The sequence below is a fragment of the Chroicocephalus ridibundus genome, chromosome 9 (genome assembly GCF_963924245.1).
Source record: "Chroicocephalus ridibundus chromosome 9, bChrRid1.1, whole genome shotgun sequence".
In the NCBI taxonomy this organism is placed as follows: domain Eukaryota; kingdom Metazoa; phylum Chordata; class Aves; order Charadriiformes; family Laridae; genus Chroicocephalus; species Chroicocephalus ridibundus.
Window position 1 is genome coordinate 14,937,871 of NC_086292.1, and position 18,401 is coordinate 14,956,271.

At 35.3% G+C, this 18,401-nt stretch overlaps 1 protein-coding gene across 4 annotated transcripts in view; it reads left to right on the forward strand.

Moving 5' to 3' along the window:
• Nucleotides 1-18,401, forward strand: part of ATRX (ATRX chromatin remodeler) — an 84,590-nt gene that overhangs the window by 27,044 nt on the left and 39,145 nt on the right. For 3 of the 4 annotated variants that reach the window (XM_063345405.1, XM_063345407.1, XM_063345408.1), the window contains 8 exons: nt 507-3,421; nt 6,737-6,815; nt 13,453-13,583; nt 14,087-14,266; nt 15,837-15,930; nt 16,470-16,578; nt 17,230-17,409; nt 17,802-17,943. In XM_063345405.1, the coding sequence (XP_063201475.1) occupies nt 507-3,421; nt 6,737-6,815; nt 13,453-13,583; nt 14,087-14,266; nt 15,837-15,930; nt 16,470-16,578; nt 17,230-17,409; nt 17,802-17,943 (3,830 nt within the window). The remainder of the gene's footprint in view (nt 1-506; nt 3,422-6,736; nt 6,816-13,452; nt 13,584-14,086; nt 14,267-15,836; nt 15,931-16,469; nt 16,579-17,229; nt 17,410-17,801; nt 17,944-18,401) is intronic. The other variant, XM_063345406.1, reaches the window with a different exon arrangement.

The window sequence follows — 18,401 nt, forward strand, 5'->3', positions numbered from 1 at the left end:
TATGAGCTTACTTGTCATCTGCTTTTCGGGTTTTCATCAAAGACTATGCAATCTAGACATAGAACAAAAACCATATTTTTCTTTTTTTATATGTGCCTGCAGTAGTAATATACCAGTTAAAGCTAGAAAGACTTAAGCTAATCCATTTTGCAGTAAAATAAAATATTTTTTAAAGTTCTCAGAAGAAACATAGAAAATAAAATTCAATTAATTTTTTTCTCTTAACTTAAAATCGGTGCTGAAATTGTGTTAGGGTATTACTGGTCATTTCAGTTTTGTGAATTGTTAATCTAAGATCTTAATTTTTCTGACTTTCCAGTTCAGTCAATTGAGTGCTTTTCAGTCATGCTTTTAATTATGTTTTCAAATAATGGATATCTGTTTATCACCTGAATTTTTAAAACGCAAATTCTTTATCAAATAGTGAAAAATATGTAAATTTCTCAAACTTGTCACCTGGTTGATATGCAGATAAGACACTTAACGTTTCTTATGTCTGATTTCAGGTGGTGTGCTGAAGGTGGAAACTTGATTTGCTGTGACTTTTGCCATAACGCCTTCTGTAAAAAGTGCATTTTGCGCAACCTGGGTCGAAAGGAGCTATCGACTATACTGGATGAAAATAACCAGTGGCACTGCTATATTTGCCATCCAGAGCCTTTGTTGGACTTGGTCACTGCATGTGACAGTGTCTTTGAAAATTTAGAACAGTTACTACAACAAAACAAAAAAAAGATAAAAGTTGACAGTGAAAAAAGTAAAATATATGACCATACAGTCAAGTTTTCTCCAAAGAGAAATAATTCAAATTGTAATGGTGAAGAAAAAAAACTAGATGATTCATATTCAGGTTCACTAACATATTCTTATAAAGCCCTAATGGTGCCAAAAGACTTGCTTAAGAAAACAAAAAAGCTGGTTGAAACTACAGCGAATCTGAATTCTAGCTTTGTAAGCTTTTTGAAAAATGCTACAGAAAATGTAGAAATAAACCCAACTGTGCAACTTTGTCAGTTAAAAGCTTTTAAATCTGTGTTGAGTGACATGAAAAAAGCTCATCTAGCACTAGAAGAAGGTCTGAACCTGGAGATTCAAGCTTTGAACGTTAAAAACAAAGAGAAAAATACCAAAGAGAAAAAAACTGATGTTAGATCAGAAAAAAATGAGGTGAAAAAAGATGAAGGAAAGGAACATGTGGCATTAAAAGAGGATGACACTGTAAAGACACAGAAAAAAGCTGTATCAGAACGGCCTGAGAGCGAGCCCATGGATCAGAGTGTTCCAACAATGGAGCAAACAGATAAGAAGTGTACTTCTGGTGAAGATAAAAGGTCTGGCAGAAACGAAGAGCCTCAGTATAAACCTAATAGTACAGAGGCTTTAGACATGGATATAGTGTCCATTCCCTCATCTGTTCCTGAAGATATTTTTGAGACTCTAGAATCTGCTATGGAGATTCAGATTACATCAGATGAGACAGACAATGGAAATCCAGGAACAGATCACGAGACTTTAAATTCCAATACAAAATTGAACACTCTTATGAAAGATCCCAAAGGTGGTACTAAGTTAAAGTCATCGGCTAAAGGAACAAAAGAGTTGATTGTAAAATTGACTCCTGTTTCCCTTTCACGGTCAACAGTTAAAGCTGGAGATCAAGAAGGCAATCTAGAGAAGGGAAGTAAGGATGCTGATGTAGTACCTAGAGCAGAAAAATGTGATTCTGTAAAACAAAATCATAATGCTGGCAGTGAACTTCCCACGGAGAACGAAACTGTCTCACTTGCAGAGGAGTCTGATCTCAGGAGATCACCACGTGTGAAGACCACACCTCTAAGGCGCCAAGCAGACATCAGTCCTTTAACATCAAATTCAGAAGAAGACAGCAATGACACATGTAATGAAAAATGTAAGAAGAAATCATCAAGACAGACAAGGAGGAAGAATGATAAAAGAAATTCATCTAACAGTATTGTTGATGGTCCTAGCCCTAATAAACTTTCTAAATCAAAAAAGCCATATGTATTAGATAATAGCTCAGATTCTGAAGAAATGCCGGCTGTTCTTAAAGAAGTAGCTATGATGAGTCGCAGTTCTTCAGATATTGATAGTAATAGTGAAGCACCAACAAATGATCAGAAGACTTTAAATTTTCTAAAGAATTCACCAGTAAAGGATGAAAATGGAAAACGAAAAAGGAAAAGTTCCAGTTCTGGCTCAGATTTAGATGCTAAAAGAGGCAAATCAGCTAAAAATTCCACTACTGCTAAAAAGAAACGACAAAACTATTCAGATTCTTCAAACTATGATTCTGAGTTAGAAAAAGAAATAAAAATTCTGAGTAAAATTGAGTCTGCAAAAAGAGCGAAGAAAAAATGCTCACGAAAAGATGATAGTTATGATTCTTCTGAAGAAGAGCAGAGGAAAAAAGTAAGCAGTAAGAGAAAGAAAGATTTGAGGAAACAAAGAGAGAAATCTTCTGAAGATGATGATGCTGAAAAGCCTTCCCCAGAGAAGGAGACTAATCATTCTTCTAAAGATAAAAAAATTGGTAAGGGGTCAGCTGCTAAGGAAAGGACAAACAGAGACTTAAAAGAAAAAACTGTAAAGGGAAAGCACAATGAGTCTTCTGATGTTGAGAAGTCTTCACTGGAGAAAGAGGAGAATTGTCCTAAAGGTGAAAAGCTAACTGAAGTTAAGAAGGGCAAGGATTTGAAAAAGAAAAAGGTACAGGAAGATTCTTCGTCAGAGAGTACTGAGAAATCTGCAAAGAAAGAGCATGATTTTGATTCTTCAAAAGACAGATTCAAGAATAAAAAAGGATCAGAAAACAAAACAAAGAAATCTGAAAAACCGAAAAAGAAAAGTTACAAGGAAGAACAAGAAGATTCCTCTTCTGATGTTGAAAAGTTACCTCCAGAGAAAGGAAGTAGCAATTCTTCTGAAAATGACAAAACTAAAAATGAACCAGTGCTTCAAGAAAAGCAAAGGAGGAATTTGAGAGAGAGAGTATCTAAAAGAGTACAGCTTGATTTACCCTCTGATGCTGAGAAATCTCCCCTAAAAGAGGAGAGTTTTTCTAAAGATGCTGTGCGGAGTCAAAAACAAACTGAAACTAAAGAAAAGAAAAAAATAAGTCACAAAAAGAAAATGTCCAAGAAAGAACAGAACGACTCATTGTCCTCTTCTGATGAGGAGTCTTATGAAGACAGTAAGAAGAAGATTAAAAGAGGATCAACGAAAGAAAGTAAGAAGGGTAACTTAAAAAAGAAGGTGGTTTCCACTTCCTCTTCCTCATCTGATAAGGAAGAAAATTATGAACAGAATTCAACAGGTGATGGAAGCAGCGATGAGCAGAAAATTATGCCGGTGACCGAAAACTTAATGCTGTCTGCTGGTACAGGATTTTGTCAGTCATCAGGTGTGCAAAAGATGTTCACCTACACATATTATTAATATAATAATGGAGGAAGTTTGTAAGACTTGTGTAATAATAATCTAGAAGTGAGAATATTCATAAGCAGGTGTAATTACACATTTAAACAGTTGGAGCCAGTTATGTTTTCTGATACTAATTTGGAAGCACCCATTGCAATTTGTGCAGCTTGTCACTTGTAGGGAAGAAAGGATGTGACTGGAAATGGAGAGGCTTAAGAAGTCTGTAATTCCAGCAGGTGTTTCCTTGCAGCACAGCTTTCAAAAGCCTGTTCCTCTTTTGGCTGCCCAGGCACTATTTAGCAGAAGCTGGTTTTAAGCAGTAGGCATGTAGTGATCTCAAATTCGTTAGCTTGTTGTTATGCACTAGGGATGACTCTGAAGACTTGTGGCATTGTAGTATACAATTTAAAAATCAAGTGCCTCAAGATCCTTGTGCCTTATGAGACTTATGAGCTTTAGAGCAGCTGGTGTCAGTTAACAGAAATCTGTCACTGCTTATTGTATTTGTAGCAGGTTTAATAGTAATAATTATTTTTCTTGCCAAGATAGAACTACCTCATCAGTGTCTTATATCTTTAGGAAATTAGAAAGAAATTCAGAACTGCTGAATTTGAACACTTGGTCTTAAAGAACTTTAAAAGGGACAGTAGTTCTCACATTACATGGACAGTACACATTTTTAATAAATGGATTTTCAACTAGAAAAAATGAAATCTATTTGCTGTAACAGGTAAATTGTTTCCTATTTGTTTGCTTCTAATGATGTTTCATAGAACTTTCTGTACATTGACTGCACCGTAACTGTTGGCTCGGATACAGTAGTTTGCAAAGCTGCAACTAAACAAAAAATGAATAAAATCATTTTATTCACAAATAAATAAAATAGCAATATGTTTATGAAGATAGCAGAAGGGACATAGTTGCATTTTGGCTTTCCCGAAAAGCCCTTTTAGGCAGACACTAAGTGCAAAATGAGATGATTGATATCTGTGATTTCTTAAAAAACAAAACGAAACAAAAACCAACCACACACAAAAAAGCCACAAAAAACAAACAAAACAAAACCCCCCCCCAAACCACCTGGATTTTAAATTAAACATAATGTTCCTCTTTTTTCCTATCAACTTGATGCTGACGCACTTCTTCCCTAAGTTTTTCTGTAGTTTAGTTCCCAGAGAGTTACTAATCTCTGCAGGTGCAAAGGTTGCTTTTCACAGGTGCTGTGCTGCTTTGGCCTTTCAAGGTCCTCTGCTGAAATCAGTTGTGTCTCTGCATGTAATACTGGGAGTTTTAGGGCTTTTCCTGCCCTTGCTGCCAAAACAGTGTTTTCCTCAGTGATGCCACTGCTGGGGGAGATAACAAATAATGAACATTTTATATAGTAATGAACTAGTGTCTTGCATGTGGTAGTTGCCATGGCTGTTAAAACACTCCCCATAAATAATTGATGATATGCAGTGAGTGTAACCCATATGCAATAATTCTCAGTGTCACTGGACCTTCAAAGAAATATATTTTAAAAATAAAATTGCTTATGTCCAGTGTATGTTCATAGACTTGGTATTGAAATGGCCTAGGAGAAAAAAGTTGGTTGTAATACATCAAGAAGGTGTCTGAGGCAGTGGCAGTGATGGTTTTATTTGCAAGTCACAAGTGGAAAGATTGGATAATGGTTGGATGGGAGAGATGGATAATAGTGTACAAATTGAAAAAATGAGATGATGATGTGGCATGATTGACAGTAGAGTTAGACTGAGAGAGAAGTGGGTTGGTTTAGCCTGTAGAAGAGAATACTAAAACGGGGGTGTCTTAATTGTTGTCTTCTAATCACCTAATGGGTACTTATAGAGAAGGCTGGGGCAGATGAATGATGAAAGGATGTGAGGCTGTGGATACAAGTTTTGGCAACAAAAACTCTGATTAGATATTAGGAAAAAAATTCTTTACAATGAGAATGGTCAAAGCCTGAAGCTGGTTGCCCTGTCAAATTTTGGAATCCCTGTCTTTGGAAATACTCAAAACTTGACTGACCAAGGGCCTGAGAAAGCTGAGCTTACTTTTGAGTTGGCTCTGCTTTGAGGGTGGAGGTGGAGTAGATTATATCCAAAGGTCCCTTCCAACATTAGTTATTATATGGTTCTATGAGAATCTGCCTTTGTTACATTATTTTAAGAGGAGGCCGACTTGCCCTTTCTCTTCAGTTTGCTTTTGACTTAATAGGTGGATAAACAAGAGTCTTTTCTGTCTCTGAACAAGCTGTGTAGGTTGATCATTGAATGGGACTTAGAGTTTGCCTTAACCAACAGGATACTTCTGTTTATCTAAGCCCAAGGGTGAGGAGCTTTCTGTGATCGCCTCTTACACAGTCCTGTCAGGCATCTGATGAGCGGCAATTCCAGGACAAGCGTATGTTAAAACAACATATAGTGCCTTTTGCAGCCTAGTTGTAGTCCACTCCCCACAGGTAGAAAATGAACAGTAGAAATCATGAATATGGGGATCTCAGCACATTAGGATTTTGAGGTCTTTTTTCCTAAGCTTAATTTTACTATCTAGCAGATTATACTGATTTATACGCGAGTTAGAAGAAGGAGAGCAAAGAAAGGGGAAAGGCCTGGGAGTGTGCTAGAAATAATGTGAATTCCTCTCAGTTCAGCCAGGAGAGCGCAGAGGAGTTTAAAAGGCAGGTATCATACTGCGCTCTTCTCTCTTGTACGTGTGGCATGCTGTTGGTTTCGATGTCCTTTCCGTATGAGACAGTATCTACATGGTGCAGATGAATTTTGATATTTTCAGTAAGGATAGCACAGGTAGTTTTCAAAACAGAAGTCTTGACACATGCGCAACAAATGTACATGCGTTGTATTGGATACTCTGAAAGCAAAAATAGGCAGGGATTACTGTTCTTGAGCACTCACTAATGGCAGCGGGGTAACTCATAAGTTGGGAAGTGATTCTGCAGTATATTTGTTTCAGCCTTCTTTTCAGTTTACACTTCTTGGGAAACTTAATTTCTGAGTCCTAGATGGACTACTCCAGTCTCTGTTTGTTTTGGTGTAAAAATCCAGATCTCACGGTATGTAATAAGGAAGGAATTGCGAATTATGTGTAGTAGCAAGCATACTATGGATAGGAGTACTGCAAGATGCTTTTATTAATAAAAATAATTATATGTCAAGATAGGTAACTGGCTTTTTTGTTTGCTAGTAGAAAAGTGGTGGTGGTGGTGTTTACTGCTGATTTCACATGTATTAAATGTTCATGTTGCCTGTTTTTTTGTTTCCCCTTCCTCCCCCAGGAGATGAGGGAGAGACTAAATCAAGGGCTGTTCCAATGGAGGAGGAGGAAGATGATGATGATGACGATCCTGAGAATAGGTATGATACCATCCATAAGGACTTAAAAAAGATTATAACACACCCTAGGCGTGGGCGCAAACCGGCACAACGGAAGAGCAAGCAGGTTGTAAAAACCACGACTGCCTGCCTTGTAAAGACTCACTCACGGGCTTCCCGCAAGTTTGAACAAGGGGCCAGAAAACAGAGGCCAAAATCCAGAAATGCAAAGAAAGTTATTTAGTTATCTAACACACCTTGCGTAGGGTGTGTTATAAATGCACTGCAGCACTGTCCATTTTATGTTCTCATTGGAAGTATGAGGTTTGTGACAAATATTTAATTCAGACAGGTAAAAGCTTACTTCTGATAAATGTGAATTTCAGCTAGTTATATCAATAGAAGGTAAAACTTTGCATCTGTGCAAAATGCAGTGCTAAATTATTTTCAGATTGAACTTGGTTATTATTGTTACATAATTTGTCTTTTTAATTGAAAAACATTTTCTCAATAAAGAGAAAACGTAAATGTGGAGAAATCAGTATTAGATATTTTTCAGCTGTTAATTAAATTGAGTTTTAATCCACTAAAGAATACTGAAGTGTCTAATGTGATAGTTAAGGCCCTGATTCTACAAGCACTGTGCATAGGCTTAACTGGTATCAGAGAGACTAATTATACATATAAATTTTAAGTCTGCGTAGATATCTTCAGAATTGTGGCTTATATGTATTGCTTCAGTTTTAAGTTCAATAAAAATGAATCTATGTAAGATATAGTTAGTTAAGACATGTCATATTTTACTAGTACTACTGTAGTTATCAAAATTAGCCTGGCTAGAAAATGTTAAAGCTTCATTTACTAATGAGCGAATGCACAACATGAAGTATTGCTCAATTACGAGCCACAGTTTCTTTTTTTTGGAAGTTATTGTAGTTAGACTAAAGAGTTGTTCAACAAATTTTCATATAGTATTTCAGAAACTGATTTTTTTTCTGCCATATAGCATGTATGGGACCAGCTTCACAGCTTTGCACAGTTGCTGATGGCATCCTTTTCTGCTTCTGAGCCTTACTAGTTTAGAATACCGTATCTTTGTTTCACAGAGTTGTATGTTTTGATCTGTGGCTGAAGTGAATTTTAAAAACACTGTTTTATATCCTTTACGGACCTCAGTTTGGCATCAAAATGTTGCTGCTGATGTAGTTCTTGTTTGTTTTCAGTCATCAAATTTAATCGAATAATTCAGCTTTTAAAGAAAGATGCTCTTTAGGGACTTGACAGCATGGGGTCATAAGCAGAACACATAAACATTGGTAATACAAGACTTTTTTTTTTAAAATGATGCTTTAATTTCAGTCCTGTTTTGATTTTTTTCTTTTTTGTTTGTTTAAGTGTTTCTGGTTGATAACTAAGCCAATCCACTTCTGTCAAAGTTCAGTGTTTATCATACAAATGTTACTGACAGATATTAATTATTAGTTTAAGAGCTATATTGGGAAATGAGTTAACCCAATTGATAACAAACAAATTAGTAATATGAATTTGAGGTTTAAAAATCAGTTTCTGTACTTCATTTCTAAGCTGAATCTTTGTTTAAATTTTTATTAGGGAATATTTTGAATATATATTTGAGATGGGGAGATACTTTGTCAATAAACAGTTTTGTCAACCTTCAGACATGTTAACTGGTAATTGCAGTCTAATTTTACATTCATCACGTGTTGTACTCGGCACCAAAATCAGATATATAAAATGTAAAGAGATGGAAAAAACTTCAAGAATTTAAAATCTTGTTCTTCTGTTTACTCAACACAAAGTGTTTAAATAGTTTACCTACTATTCAGATAAGTTGCCTATTTTCTTCCAGGCCAAAGAGGGTACGTAGTACCTACAGGGTATTTGTAGTGTGGGAACTCTTCATGTTCACAAGTCTCTAGTTTAGATGTTCTGTTATTTGCATACCTTTGGATGTGCATGACATGAATTTTAATAGTCTTGAAGTCATCTTTGCCAAAATGCAATATCCAAGTGGATCATAATATGACGTAGAGTGCTGTATGCTTTCATCTTATGTTGTGTAAATATCTATTATTGGTCCTTCTGATCTTTTAAATGGTACTGTTTAATATATTTGCAGTAGTTTTGTTTATTAAGAAGTTAATAGTGTATTGAATGCAGAATGCCTTTAAGTATTTGATGGTTGCAATAAATTTTTGTAAAACGTTTTTCTTGTCCAAGCATTTAATTTAATACAACTCTGACAGCTTGAAAATCAGACTGTTTCAACAAAGACAGTACAGTATTTAGAGCAAGGTGTTTGGCAGTTTTTACTACCTTTTTTTTAAAAAAACCAAACAAACGTGTGACACTTCGTCCAAATATTCATCTCTTATGTTTTAAATGGTTCTAAATTTTTGTAGTAGTATACCAAAGGCCCACTTAATTCAGTAGTGCTCTAGCTGAAAGAATAGTGGCTTTTATTAGCCACATAAAAACGTCCCCTTCCCATGGCCCCAAAGGCTTGTTTTGGGCAACCTTATTTCTACGTGTAATTAGTAGGTATTTATGAACACTACGTGTGAGTTGGTACAATCTAATTGGTAGTAATACGTCATGATAATTAACTAATACTTAAAATTAATGACTTTTTAAGAAGAAAAAACACTTTTACAGTGGTAGCATTGTCTCAACAAGATCTTTGACAATCTATGAATGAGTCCATCATATTGGCAGTCTAAAATTCATGAACGAGAATGGTACAAATTGTCGTGTGAACTTGACTCCACGAGAGGCTGCACCTACTATTCCTGTTTTGCTGAAATGTCTGAAGGATCATTTAAAGTAGTCCTGTACTGTGAACAAGCAACTCCTGGGTAACTTCCAGTTTGCCCCTTTTTAAAAAATGTTTTCTTTCAGTGTAAGTAAGAATACATAGTAACCAGTTCATTATTTATAAATGTGTATTGTCGGTGTCATTCTGACAAAGGTGAAATATATTTAAATCCTGATTTATATGAAATTATACATACATACATGTGTTGTTGTTTTATTCTAGAGTTGGTTTTATATGTCCTGGTTGAGATTACAGTCCCATTCTGTAAGGCACTGTATAAATACATGTTGGGAAAATGTCGTTTATACAAATCTCGCGATGTGTTTAGATAAGATGGAGCGAGGTGAGGCAACATGACATGCTCAGGGTCACAGCAGATCAGTGGCAGAAGTGAATGAAATGCAGGGGCTTTTTGTTCGGTTGTTGGGTTTTTTTTTTTTCTTTTACTACCTGAAGTCCTGTACTGGGGGTCATGCTGTCATACCGGGGTATGTGCTGGGGGTCATACTCTGTGCTTCTTACTTAAATTTGTTTAGAGTGTTCAGCTATTAAATCTGGTTGGCCAAGAATATCTTTTATGTCCTTAACCCAAGTAAATACTACAGGATCTTGATTTTCATGGGTTTCTCTGGAGGACTGTGAGCAGGGGAGTTTTCGCACTATCATAGCTTCTTTTTCTTGGTACTTGCAGTTTGATGTTAATGCAAATATTAAAATGTTAAAGCTAGCATAAGAAGTTTCTTAGTTTAGAAACTTCGTCACTTTAAATGGTTTTATATCTCAAAATAGAAATGTGATGTGTTATCCTGAACCACATTTAATTTAATTTAAAACCATTTTTAAGAGTCCAGTACTCAATTTATTCCAATTCATATAAGCCATTTGTTGTATCAGTCATTGTTAGATGCGTTTACAAGGCTTAATCTGTTTGGTTCTAATATTGCTTACGCTTTTAATTCCTATCAGATATGTAGTTATATTAAAAATAGGAACCTTAATTCTGATCGTCTCAACAGTGTCTTAAATTTTCAGCCTGACATAGTACCAGTAGAACGCATTGAAGAGAATGTAGCTTTCTTCACTGAACAGTTTGATTCAAAGTGGCTGAATCTTTATCATAGCTAAAAAATGTCTCATTTACTGTCTCAGAGTATAAAAGCAATAACTTATTAATCAATATTATTATAAATAATTAATTAGAAACTAGTTAAGTTTACCCAATGTGGTTGGTGGTTATGATGATGATGAGTAGGAAGATAACAACATCTTCTGTTTATGGAGAGTAGATTTTGTGCATGGTATTTTTAGGTGAATGATGCATTTGCTTTTTTATTTTTTCCCTCCCCCTATAAAAATATTTCCTAAAAGAACAAATAAAAACATATGTCGTCTTTGATTAAGAACCAAAGTCAACCTTTTTGTTTCAAAATATATAAATAATTTTTTAAAGGTATGAAAGGTAAGTATTGTTATCCACAAGTTGTGTTAACTTTGCTAATGCAGTCGAGGACAATCCAAAATAAGTCAAAGGCAGTATTACTAGGCTGTAGTTTTGGGACTGAATTTTAAAATTTTGCAGTTCTTTTTAGTTTTTCTGCTTCTTTTTCTCCTCCAAAGCAAAACTTTGGTGATGATATTGTCTTTTTTTTTTTAAACAAGAAAAGTAGCCAAACTGCTGTTGTCTGCATTTCCTGGAGTAGGATTACACAGAATGACAGAAGGTTAATAGCTCATGTTGAAAGCTTTTAAAGAGACACCAACCTGTGATATTCCAAGCAGTTTCATTTTGAAGAAAAAGTTCTTCTGACCATTAAGAGATGGAAGAAATATAGTCTTAATTTTTTTTTTATAAGGAGTTATTTATTCCTGTTGCTATTATACATGATGTGGTGGGTTTTAACAAAAAAAACCAAACCACCACCAAACTAAGTCCCTTTTCCAAATCCTGTGCACGGACCTAATGCAAAAAAAACATTTGGAAGAGGATGTTACTTATTTATGAACTTTAGTAAGTTTTCATTGGGTTCACACTGTGATCTGGTGGTATACATGGAATTAAAGCTTACTGAGTGTTCTGCATTTTTAAAATTTTAAACAGCTATTTCTTCATAAGCCATTTCTCAGGGAGGGTGTTTTGAATGCCGATGGATAGGCATTGACTCACTGAAAAATCTTAAATATTTATTAAACCATTTTGATTCCATCACTTAATAATAACTGAATATTCATTAGCATTAGAATCTTCTTGGAAAATTTGCTACCACTCAGAAAATACTGTACAAAGTGTTAGGAAAGTTACCTTGGGAAAATTCCCTTTGAAAAGCTCCTTTGTTTTAGGGACATATTACATGCTGACAAATGAAATACAGATTCTTTAAAACCTGTTTTATAGTGCTGTGTAAAAGTAACAATTTTTTAATGTATAAGAAGCAGTACGTAAGAGATCGCTGTTCCTCTGTCATTTCCAAGTGAAGCCTAGATTGTGGTTTAGTTTCATGGTTTTTGAACTATGGTTTGTTTTGGCTGGTATAAAAGCTTTCCCTTTCTGAACTATGTGCATACAGTATCCATTAATTCTCCTGAAAGGCAAGACAGACTAGATTTGACCTAGGAAAAAAAAATTCATTTAAAATTGATGACCATGGAATGAAAACTATAATATTTCTGATATTTATATGAGGAATGCCTGGTTTCATTCTTTCAGGTTTTTTTTTTCCACCTGGAAGTACGAGTTCTCAGATAAGTCCACTATTTTCCTATGCTTTTGACTTATCATTTTATATTTTGCCTTGGATAGATTCATACAAGATTTTTTCTTTTATGTTGCAAGAGCATGTAAAGAAATCGCTTTTCCATGGTAACTTTTTTGTATGTTAGCTGAAAACATTCTTGTTCTGAAATCAACTGTGAGGAGCTGAGCAAACAGTTTGGGGAACAGGAAATAAGTTTGTAATTTTTCTTTGAAGTTCGGGTCCCCTAATGTTTGATAAAACTTTTGTGTGTATATGTATGTACACATACATTTTTTTGCTGTAGTTGCTATAGGGCAAGTTCTTGTAGTTAAATGAGGGATTCAGTGTGTGTCTTTTTCCCAAGGCGCTTCATATCAGTTCATCTTGAGACATCATGAGTTGCTTCAGTTACTACAGCGTCTCTTTTTGCAGTAGGGTGGGGGCCCAGGCAATTAGAATGGTAACACCTTTGAAGGCAAGCTATGTAGAGGTAGGGTAATACATTCTTTTTTTTTTTAACCTGTGAGTTAATGAATTTGCAATAATTTTTCTCCTTGTTTAAAACATGTGTTCAGTGATACACTGTTTTTAAAACTATTACTGTTTACATATACGCTAGTCAAGTAGATTCAGTGCCTCAAGAAATTAATCTCATTGATTTAAATCAAGTAAGCACAATAACCATTTTGGGTGGGAGTGATTTGAGTATTAGGATTTGGTCTGCAGCATCTTCTCATTCTTGTTACAGTTAGTTCATATAGGTGCCTGTCCCAGAACTGACAAGAGTCCATCCAAATAGAGTATGAATAAAAGGAAATGTTTAAGTTTGTATGTTTTATAGCTATCTTCAGTCTTGCTGTAAAGCATGAAACTTCTTTTTGAAGAAGCATTATACAGATTTGCTTTCTTAAAAGCGAGTTAACACGTTACATTTAACATAAGATTTTTGCTGATATATCCTGTCTTACCACAACGACTTTTCATCATGTATCTTTTTTTTGTTCAGCTTTCAACCAATTTTTTGAAGTTCTGAATGGTATAGGATTACACTTATCGTTCATGGATTTACTTGAACAATGGAATAAATAGTTCTTTCTGTTTTACTTCAAAGAATTGCCAAGAAAATGCTTTTAGAAGAAATCAAAGCCAATCTTTCCTCTGATGAGGATGCATCTTCAGATGATGAATCGGATGAAGGAAAAAAGAAAACTGGAAAGCAAAATGAAAACACGGGAGATGATGGTGAGCACCAAAAGGCATCTGGGAAAAAGCGGTGCTGTAGCCCCTGTCATAATTTCAAAGATCACTTGGGAAAATTATAATTACTAAAGTTTCTTCAGTTTTCAACAAAACAGTATCATTGATGTTGATAGGTAGTTGCCAAATAGAGGCCAGTGTACATGACATGAGGATTATCTCTTTTACTCTTCTTTCAGTGGATCTTTTTGTTAATAGTCTGTTGGGTTTTTTTAACCAATTCAGAAGTCCAAGGGCTTTGTGAGGAATAATCTATACGGAAAAGTAAGACGTGCACATGCATGGGAGAGACCTGACTAACGTACACAGTCATTGAAGAGACATTCCAAGAGTTCAGGCAGTGTAAAATACTTAAAATTTGAGGGAACAATGGTATGCTGGAAAAGGACAGAATTTAGCCTAAATTAATTCATATTTTAATTCTTGCCAAATCTAAGTAAGAAAAAGATGACCAGTGTGCATGTTGTACTGCCTCTTATCTCTGACAGAAGAAAATGAAAAGGAAGATAATTCTGAATCGGATTCAGAGGAAGAAGAATCAAAGAAGCCTAGATACAGGCACAGACTGCTGAGGCACAAGCTGACAGTGAGTGACGGAGAATCTGGTGAAGAAAAAAAGGTGAAACCAAAAGAGAAAAAAGAAGGCAAGCGCAGAAGTAGAAGGAAAGGTACATAATCCAAACATTTTTTGTCACAAAAAGTGCTTGCTTCTGTAACATAAATCCAGAGCATGTTATAGTGGAGATTTGATCTAATCTTGTTGAGTCTTAGAATGTTGATCTTAAATAACAGAGGCAAGACCAGTATGTCTAATTTGTGAAAATCAGTCTTGTCCTTTGTGTAATTTCTCTCTTTAACTTGGACCGTTAGTAGGCCTTTGTGCATCAGAAATTTCTCCATCCTAGGATTTAAATGTTGCAAACTTCAGTTGAACACCAGATGGCACTACGAAATGATGCTTGACTTGGATTTTTCATTTTCATTGTTGCATGCAGGAACAAAGGACCAGCCAGCCCCTTGCTTGTAATTGTTTTGAGCAGAGGAGGAGGGCGATAGTAATGACGAGTGCTCGCTGCCACCCTGGGCCGTGTAGACGATAGTGTTTCCTGGCCTGTGGCAGCAAGGGTGCACAGTATTTCCCTGGTCCTAGTGTTGCACTAATGCTAGATGCCTTTTGCCGTGTTCCCCACACAAAAAAAGTGCAGTGCAATTCGTTTTTCGTTTTCCTTCATGAAAACACTTATTTTTATCTGAATGTGTATTCGTGCTTTTCCTCCCCTGCAGAATTATAACTCTACCAGCAACGTTTCTTTCAAGAAAAGTAATTGCAAATTACAGTGGCAATGTGCAAATAAGGTGCAGCCAGACTAATTCTCAGCATTCTTCAGTGTCTTTTTAAGTTCCCTAGTCTCAAGTAGAACAATATACTTTATTTCAGCTTGCCATTTTTTAGCCCTATGTTATTAATACTACGTTTCCCTACGTATGTAAAACAATCCTTGTTTTATGCCCTTGTTTTATGCTTTGTTATTCATAAAGCAGTTAACCTTTCCACTGTGTTCAAGGTCAAACTGAAATTACAAGGGTGCTGAATGGCATGCTGGTCTTAACTACCTATAAATGCCAGTGATGGCTCCCAAAAGTAGTTAGGGAAGTATTACCTAATGCTGCTAGTTTAGGTGTATTTTTAATTGTCTTTTGAGTCAGTTTTAAACTTGCATTACCTGAAGAAACCTCAAGCCATAAATGCAGTAATATAATTGCATGTGTTAGTAAGTAAGGGTTGTTTGCATGAATTGCGAAGTATGATTCATCTAAAACATATGAAACAAAAGCTTCTGTTTAAAAATCTCTGTTCTCTGAAATTCTGTACTGTTCCCCATTTTGTTCCCTCCTCCACATCCACTGTCTTTGAAATGTGACACTTCCTAATATAATGCTTTCTGTCACTTGCTTGTAAACTATATTTAGGTGTATTCTGCATAAAGACCTCAAGTCTTACTGGCATAGTACGCCATCTATCAGGACTCAGCTAGCGCTTAGATGTTAAGCTTTTCTGCTCTGTAACCCATATATTCCTGTTGCTTCTTATTAGTATGTTTAATGGTCCTATACTGTCTGAAATGAACTATTACGGTGCTGGTTGATCTTAAACAGTTTGTTGTATAATTAGAAGATAGGGAATGTTGCTAACTTTGCAATTATATTCAACATTAAAGCATACTTTTATTTTTAAAGTGAGCAGCGATGATTCAAATGACTCTGAGTTTCATGAATCTGCAGTTAGTGAAGAAGTCAGTGAATCTGAAGATGACCAGCGTCCAAGAACAAGGTATAAATAAAATTCAACTGTGCTTACCTTGTGTTTGGTTTTTGGGTTTTAATAGTGCAGTTCAGACAGATGGTAAAAGTTAAAGACTTTGGATCAGTCCTTAAAACCTTTTATGATACTTGTCTATCATTTCGTATCTCCTAATTAACTTTGCTGCAAATGTGAGAATTTTGAATTTGTACCACAGTATGTGGTACACAGCAATTTGATGAGCCAGTACGAAAAAAGATTAACAAAAAATGAATATTTTTATGCCAAATATTTCAATGTCAATTGAGGAATAGTGGGTTGCAATAGAAAAAGGATACTTAACAATTCTGAGATTCTTCAGGGTTGTCTGGAATAGACTGTTGCTATGCGTGTCCAGTGAGTTGAGGGGGAAGAAAGAATTTGGAAGTAAACCCCTGATTGCATAAAAGGAATACATATTCTGTTTATTAGCAATGTATTTCATCTACTTTTTTAATCACTGTTTTTCAGTGAGGCAATGAATTATTATTGTTAATCAATAATACTGCCTTTTAAAAATTTTTTTATAGATCTGCCAAGAAAGCCGAGGTGGAAGAAAACCAGCGCAGTTACAAACAGAAAAAGAAACGAAGGCGTATAAAGGTTCAAGAGGATTCTTCAAGTGAGAACAACAATAAGGTACTATATTGTGTTTTGAATTAATAAATGGGAAAAGGAGTTCCTGTCTCTTCTGCCAACTGCTTACAGACTTGGGTATCTCAAACAGCTCTGTACAAAATACAGTAAAAAATCACAACTCTTCTGAATGTTAATTCAGCGCTAAAATTTGCAAAATGGCACCATTATGGAGAAAAAAACATTGTGTTTAACTAAAAGCATTTCCTATCTAGATCTTGATAAAGATGCATTATATCTTTTAAGTAAATGGAATTTTTAAACTAAATGTAGAACCTGACACAGATTAAGGCTTTCCTAGTATTACTGTTTCTTTTCCTATGGTGGAGTAGGTGATAGCTGATCTGATCTGGCGCCACTAGAACAGAAAAACAGTTCTTTATTAATAGTTATCATTTACTATCAAATGATAACTGTACCTTTAGTACTGCCTTTGCACAGTTGGGCTTATCTTTAATATCTCAGAATACATTCTAGTTAATGTGGCACTTTTGTCATGCTGTCTAACTTGTTTTTAACGAGAAAAGCATTTTTTTGCTTATGAGCTAAACTCCACCTGTGTATATAAACATTTTTGGGAGCTTGTCTAAAAATGAAGGACTTGATGGTCTGTGCTATAATTTTCTTTCTAATACTTTATTTAATTTGTAATAGAGTAATTCTGAGGACGAGGACAATGATGATTCAAAATCTCCTGGAAAAGGCAGGAAGAAAATAAGGAAGATTATTAAAGATGATAAGCTTAGAACAGAAACACAAAATGCACTTAAAGAAGAAGAAGAAAGAAGAAAACGTATAGCAGAAAGAGAACGGGAGAGAGAGAAATTGAGAGAGGTATGTTCTGTTTTCTTTGCAAAATGCTAGGAAGTTGAATTGTTGATGAAGATGACATATTTCTATCTCAACTTAATTTGAAATGTAATTTTAAAAGTAGTTATATGTAGCCTTGTAAGCCACAGGTTTTATTTGTAGTTTCCTGCAGGATAACACTGGTAAGTTTTATTTAAGACTACTGAGATCTTCAGGAAGCCATTTCAGTTGCCTGCTGCTTCACTTTCCATGGGGAAGAGTACTCTCCCCAAGTAAGCTGTGATGCATAGTAAAGAATTTAAGGTTTGTCTTTACTAAATAAATTATTATCCAGTTTTGCTAAAGCTAGTGTCTGTCAAATGCTTGGTGTTATTCCCGTGTGAAGTATTCCTATGATGCCCTGTTTCTGCTTATAGGTGATAGAGATAGAAGATGCTTCACCTCTGAAGTGCCCCATTACAACTAAGCTGGTTTTAGATGAAGATGAGGAAACCAAAGAACCATTAGTGCAGGTTCACAGGAGTATCGTTACCAGACTGAAACCACACCAAGTAGATGGTAAGGAAAGAGAATTTTAATTTTTTTCGCCTCCACTGGCACGCCACCTTATGCAACCTGAACTAGAATCGTAAGAAAAACTCCTTAGCAAGCAAATGCCATAATAAGGCTTAATGCTTTATTTTTGGGACATCTGAACAAAAGTAAATGAGATCAGCAATGCATAGTTCTATTTTACAAGCAAAGAACCTTAGAAATGCAAAGTTGGAAGCGTCCTCAGAATCGTCTAATTCTCCACACTGAGACAGAATCAAATATATGTTTACCCATTCTGTTGAGGAATTAGTATATTCACTTTGTACAGTTTTCAGCGAAGATTTTAAAATCTCCTAGTATTTTCCTGGCTTTCTCAACAGGTTTTTTTCTGATACCTCATGTGACTGCAAATCAAGCAGCTTCTTTCCATACTCAGTTTCTAGTGAAGCAGAAAAGGGACAATAACCAATCATAATTTTCTT